Genomic DNA, 7,064 nt, shown 5'->3' on the forward strand with positions numbered 1-7,064 from the left:
CAAAGAAAGCAACAAGGAGGAGTCACTGGCCAGTCAGGACAGCCCCTAAGGTGTCCTGAGCTGAGGTGACTCTAACTTTTAGAAATCCTCCATCTTGCAGATGGAGGATTCCCCCAATAGGATTAGGGATGTGACCCCCTCCCCTTGGGAGGAGGCACAAAGAGGGTGTACCCACCCTCAGGGCTAGTAGCCATTGGCTACTAATCCCCCAGACCTAAACACGCCCTTAAATTTAGTATTTAAGGGCTCTCCCTGAACCTAGAAACTAGATTCCTGCAACAACAACAAGAAGGACTGCCTAGCTGAAAACCCCTGCAGAGGAAGACCAGAAGACAACAACTGCCTTGGCTCCAGAAACTCACCGGCCTGTCTCCTGCCTTCCAAAGAACTCTGCTCCAGCGACGCCTTCCAAAGGGACCAGCGACCTCTGAATCCTCTGAGGACTGCCCTGCTTCGACGACGACAAGAAACTCCCGAGGACAGCAGACCTGCTCCAAAAAGACTGCAACTTTATCCAAAGGAGCAGCTTTAAAGAACCCTGCAATCTCCCCGCAAGAAGCGTGAGACTTGCAACACTGCACCCGGCGACCCCGACTCGGCTGGTGGAGAACCAACACCTCAGGGAGGACCCCCGGACTACTCTACGACTGTGAGTACCAAAACCTGTCCCCCCTGAGCCCCCACAGCGCCGCCTGCAGAGGGAATCCCGAGGCTTCCCCTGACCGCGACTCTCTGAAACCTAAGTCCCGACGCCTGGAAAAGACCCTGCACCCGCAGCCCCCAGGACCTAAAGGACCGGACTTTCACTGCAGAAGTGACCCCCAGGAGTCCCTCTCCCTTGCCCAAGTGGAGGTTTCCCCGAGGAAGCCCCCCCTTGCCTGCCTGCAGCGCTGAAGAGATCCCTTGATCTCTCATTGACTTCCATTGCGAACCCGACGCTTGTTCTAACACTGCACCCGGCCGCCCCCGCGCCGCTGAGGGTGAAATTTCTGTGTGGGCTTGTGTCCCCCCCGGTGCCCTACAAAACCCCCCTGGTCTGCCCTCCGAAGACGCGGGTACTTACCTGCTGGCAGACTGGAACCGGGGCACCCCCTTCTCTCCATTGAAGCCTATGCGTTTTGGGCACCACTTTGAACTCTGCACCTGACCGGCCCTGAGCTGCTGGTGTGGTAACTTTGGGGTTGCTCTGAACCCCCAACGGTGGGCTACCTTGGACCAAGAACTGAACCCTGTAAGTGTCTTACTTACCTGGTAAAACTAACAAAAACTTACCTCCCCCAGGAACTGTGAAAATTGCACTGTGTCCACTTTTAAAATAGCTATTTGTGAATAACTTGAAAAGTATACATGCAATTGAAATGATTCAAAGTTCCTAATGTACTTACCTGCAATACCTTTCAAACAAGATATTACATGTTAAATTTGAACCTGTGGTTCTTAAAATAAACTAAGAAAAGATATTTTTCTATACAAAACCTATTGGCTGGATTTGTCTCTGAGTGTGTGTACCTCATTTATTGTCTATGTGTATGTACAACAAATGCTTAACACTACTCCTTGGATAAGCCTACTGCTCGACCACACTACCACAAAATAGAGCATTAGTATTATCTCTTTTTACCACTATTTTACCTCTAAGGGGAACCCTTGGACTCTGTGCAAGCTATTCCTTACTTTGAAATAGCACATACAGAGCCAACTTCCTACAGTTGCTTTAGGTGGTTTTTGGCTCAGTGAGTGGGACTTTCATGTGTGGCAATAATTGTCTCACTGCAAAAGTGCTATACCACAGCTGTGATGTTTTCTGAGTTATTACAGATGTGTTGCGCTTGCCACCAAATATTCTGCCAAAACTACAGATTTCTACACTGTAAAGGTTATTTCTAACCGGTGGTGGCTGCTTTACAATGGAGAAGGAGCGTCAGCCCCCTGGCTAAGAGCCAGGAGCTGTAAAATAAAACAATATTTAATTATGGTTTTATTTTACAGCTGCTGGCTAAGCCATCAGCAGTGCAAGGCGGAGCTGGGCCACGGGAGGTGGGAGAGGGGAGTGGGAAGAGGAGATATATATATATATATCTGAAACATGATTGAAATAGCAATACCTTCTTTGTCATAGAAGCTTTTATTTACATATTCAAAAAAGACCATCTGCATGTCACCCTTTTCTGTCATTTTAAGTGGCCCTAAGCGTTCAGAAGAAGCACAATATTTTTCATCACTTTTTAAGGCCTAATGCATATAATCCTAAAATGTTTTCTGGTGAGACAGCAACATAGACAGTATGAAATCTACAAAATAAATATACACTGTGCAACACTCGTCTACCGTGGCTCCTAATTCTATTATTTAGGCCTTGGTAAGATTAAAATCGACAAGGCACATTGGGGCAATTTCTGAATGATAGTGTGTGGTCAATGTGTGCTCCGTCTATTTCACCCCTGTAGTGAACCGCTGCTACTGGTGGCACACAAATGTTTTCGGAGCAGCTTGCACATAACTGACGCAACAGTGCCATATGTGCCAGCTTTGGCATTACAGGGCACGCTGCAAGGACTCCAATTTACTACGGCGGCAGAACTGGTTTTGTGGAGAGTAGCGCGAGTGGCGATGGTGGGAGACCTATATGAAGACGGGCGCTTCTGACTTATGAGGCGCTGGCAGAGGCAACGGGTCTCCCACCCAGGCAATTTTAGCTACATGGCTCCATTGTGGGGTCGCTGGCGAGCCGCCAATACACCAAACCATACATTATCTTCATGTCATGGGAACAGATCGACACTTGGCGCGGTGGCTCGCCGCCTCACTGTGTGCGCACACAGCATCATTGCTTGAGTCCCCGAGTGCAAAATGGGAGCAGAACTTTGTCCGCCCCTGAACAAGTAAAAAGAGTGGTCTAATATTTTGCAGACCCCCACAACCATCCCATGAAATGCATGGTTTAAGTTAACACAATTTGATATTGTGCACAGGCCATACATCACTCCTCTTAACATTAACAAATGCTTTGGCACCACGAATGCTGCATGCCCGTGCTGTGAACTGAAAAATGCGAACATAGTTCACATGTACGACTGCACACCCCTGCAGTCATACTGGGACAGGGTATTGAGGCACCTAATGCATTGCACAGACAGAAGCATCCCTGGTACGTGGGAGGTATGGATACTAGATCTATACCAGAGGAGCAAGAAACATAAGCCCACTTCTTGATTTATTGATTAGGGGCTCCTGATAGCTAAGCGTCTAATCACACACCAGAAAAAGTCACTAGGTCCACAGCTCTTAAGGGCTTGGCTCCACTCATTGATGAACTGGGCACAGGCTGAGAGAGCAGCACTGAGCCATGAAGACGCAATGGGTATATGTAGGCATCCTATGGTCAGTGGGTGGAATGCATTAGTAGCGGGACTAAGTACAGACCTCACAGACACGTAGACAAGCATGGATGATGGTGATTCAAACCCACACAAGCAAAACGAAAGGAGCAGAGCGGGCACCCTTAGTCGTATATGCAGGGGGCTCAGTGGCAGGTATTAGTGACTACAGCAAGTACCCTGGGCATAGTTGAAATGCAATATTTAGAGGACACCGATCCATCCGCAGTGTTCTGTAAGGAATGGTAACATAAAGAAACCAACGTAGACCTGAAGATTCTTGTTTTACCTTTACATTTTTGCAGTTGGAATGTGTTGCTAGAAATGTTTTGGTTAGATATGAAAATGTATTGTGAATTGTTGCCGATGCTGGAAATCATATAGTTATTCCTATTGTGATGCTAATTGATGAAAAGTAAGATATCTGCGCACCTATTCCGAGGAATTATACAGCAAATTGGCAAGTGTCAACAAGCGGGTATGAAGACTATGCATGTTATTGGCACTTGACAGGGTTGATGTACAAATGAGGATCTATGCCAAACTGACTTTAGTTACTGATGAGTGAGAAATGCATACCCCGCTCGCATTGTCATTGTAAGCACTGACAAGAGAGAATGATGTAATGGGAAATGTTTCTACTGAAAAACAACAATAAACAGATGAAAACAAAAAAATTATAGTGGGGGTTATTCCAACTTTGGAGGAGGTGTTAATCCGTCCCAAAAGTGACGGTAAAGTGACGGATATACCACCAGCCGTATTACGAGTTCCATAGGATATAATGGACTCGTAATACGGCTGGTGGTATATCCGTCACTTTACCGTCACTTTTGGGACGGATTAACACCTCCTCCAAAGTTGGAATAACCCCCAGTGTCTGGTCAATGCAAATGCACAGGGGGAGGCAAGTGTTCCCCAGTATCACACAAGTAGTAATGGATGCAAAACTAGTGACACCGGAGTAAATGGATTTTTAAAATAATTAATACAGAGCTGTGGAGAATCCAGCAGGAAGGTGTTAGTTTATCATTCCTCTTTAATATAGGAGATAATAGAGGTTTAGAACGCACCTCGACCATGAAGAAACCACTCCAAGATGGGCATAACTGGTCGGCCTGCAAACTCTACAGCAGATTGCACAAAGGCCTCCTTGACCACCTGGTAACCGTTGAGTATCACAACAGGGGTGCGACCCAAAAAAACATGTCACCATATTTTCGATGAATCTGAAAAACACACATAACCCAAATTTAGTTGAGTTGAAAGCATCTCAACAATTTCTACAGAAAGATTTTCTACACACGTCAAGATCCATTTACTAAGTAAACATCATCTCCCAGAACTCCAGAAATGTCATAGTTCTATTTGCTGCTATATCAGTATGAACCCATATGTTTACAATGGCTGTCAAGTTGTTTCTGTTTACTTATTTCTTCTAAAGTGCACAGTCACAATAGGCATCATTGCACAAAAAAAGGTAAAGACACCCAACCTGTCACCAAGGACCCGACAAGAGCAGCCAATCACAAGCATTTGCAGTGCAATAGGTCTTACATTTGCCTGAGTTAAATCTATTGGCGTTGTAAGTACATAATTGGACTTTTCTTGCCACATACATTGGTCAACCCTGCCTCATAATTTAGTCCTTTCCTGCCACATAATTTCAGGGGCCCTGCATATAACTGCAAAAATCCCGAAAGCAATTACAACTTTTATACACCCTCAACAGTTACTCTGGCAAAGTAAAAATCTTGTCAGCAACACAATAAAATAAACACATAATGTTACTGTAGGTTGTGCTGTTTTAAACAGTGTCTGTGCAGAGAGGGTATGGTGCAAGTTGGTATGAAAACGAGCATCTTGGTCTGCTGTGCTGCTGACTGGAATACTGTGTTGCGATGTCTACTGACACTGTAGTTACATATGCATCTTGCCCCCACACCAGTATTTTTTTAGTCTGAGGATAACCTCCTCCAATCGAATGAGATACAAAAAAAAAAAGTACACCCCAAAATCTGTTTTAAGCGGAACTTCTCGCTGGAGTATTCTAATGCCGTAATCAAAGTTATTACTATTCCCAAACTCAACACTACACCTTCAGTGGACCTCAGACGAATAAAAAGGCAAAATCAGCCCTGATGTAACTCAAATCCATGACCGATATCTAAAGCTTACTTTGTGCAGGTCCATACCACCCTGGTCACCATTGCAGGGGTGCTGGCTGACATGGCCAACACAATGAGGGAGGCAGTGGCACACCAACGGGCCCGACACTAGCCACACCGATGAACAGCCTTCCACCTCCGCTGACGCTAGTGGACAGGAGGCCCCACCACAGGAACAACAGGCCACCAGCACCCCACCCCCTGCAGAAGGAGAACCACCCCACAAATGGGCCCTGCGATCCCGGCAGAAGCCAGAGAACATTGCCAAAACCCCTGCCAGGAAATAAGACTCTCCTGAATGTCACCCATGTGTCCCACTCTGTCACCCTGTCCACCTTGAACTTCGCAAATAGACTGTACAGTGATGTATACGTACTTATGACCTATAATGTGCTGCAGTCAATACACCAGGAGCCACAGGAGGGCACAAATATCTGCAAATAGACATGTTAAAGGGTACAATAAGTGGCCCTTGTAGTGAGAACAGCAGCCAGCCATAGAAAAATCACTTCACAAAGCAGCAATGGAAGGTGAGGTTACAGTGTCTTACCTGTGTGTCACTGGAAGTACTGTTGTATTATAGTTGTTCTGTTGTCCACATCCTCTGCCTCCTCTTTGTCACTGTCCACAGGCTCCACCGGTTTCACACGACCACCTCCAGCCTCCTCCTCCTGCAGAAAAGGCACCTGGCGTCTCAAGGCCAGGTTGTGCAACATGCATCGATAATCTGGCAGACCTTCTTGGGTGAGTATCACAGGAATCCACCAGTTAGATGGAGGCACCTGAACCTGAACTTCAGGAGGCCAAAGGTGCGCGCAATGATCCTCCTTGCTCACCCATGTGCCTCATTGTAACGTTCTCTGCCCTTGTCCTGGGATTCCTCACTGGGGTCAGTAACCATGAGAGGTTGGGGTAACCAGATTCACCTGTAAATTTCGAGGGATACCGGTTAGCCAGTCACTCACCCTTAGGGCCAACCCCACACCCATATACCAACATACACTGGGTGGGAACCATGGTCTCACCTATTAGCCACATCCTGTGCCTCCGGAGTTGAACCATTACATATGGGATGCTGCTATTCCTCAGGATAAAGGCATCATGCACAGACCCAGGATACTTTGCATTCACATGGGAGATGTACTGGTCCGCCAGGCACACTATCTGCACATTCATAGAGTGATAGCTCTTTCGATTTCTGTACACCTGTTTATTTCCCCAGGGTGACGGGGGGGCAAAGGCAATATGTGTACCATCAATAGCACCAATGATGTTGGGGTTACGTCCCAGTGCATAGAAGTCAGCCTTCACTGTGGCCAAATCCTCCACCTGGGGAAAAACGATGTAGCTGGGCATGTGTTTCATCAGGGCAGACAACACTCTGCTCAGCATGTTTGAGAACATAGGCTGGGACATCCCAGCTGCCATGGCCACTGTCGCTTGGAAGGAGCCACTTGCCAAGAAATGGAGCACTGACAGGACTTGCAAAAGAGGGGGAAATCCCAGTGGGGTGACATAT

General features: G+C 46.8%; 1 protein-coding gene across 1 annotated transcript in view; it reads right to left on the reverse strand.

Annotated features, from left to right (window-relative positions):
- Window positions 1–6,261, reverse strand: part of LOC138267167 (cytochrome P450 2J2-like) — an 86,349-nt gene extending 80,088 nt beyond the window's left edge. The window contains exons 1-2 of the mRNA XM_069216016.1: window positions 6,116–6,261; window positions 4,451–4,578 (exon numbers count right to left, since the gene is read on the reverse strand). Coding sequence (XP_069072117.1) covers window positions 4,451–4,578; window positions 6,116–6,261 — 274 coding nt within the window. The remainder of the gene's footprint in view (window positions 1–4,450; window positions 4,579–6,115) is intronic.
- Between the last annotated feature and the right edge of the window lie 803 nt (window positions 6,262–7,064).

The sequence above is a fragment of the Pleurodeles waltl genome, chromosome 12 (assembly GCF_031143425.1).
Source record: "Pleurodeles waltl isolate 20211129_DDA chromosome 12, aPleWal1.hap1.20221129, whole genome shotgun sequence".
Lineage (NCBI taxonomy): Eukaryota > Metazoa > Chordata > Amphibia > Caudata > Salamandridae > Pleurodeles > Pleurodeles waltl.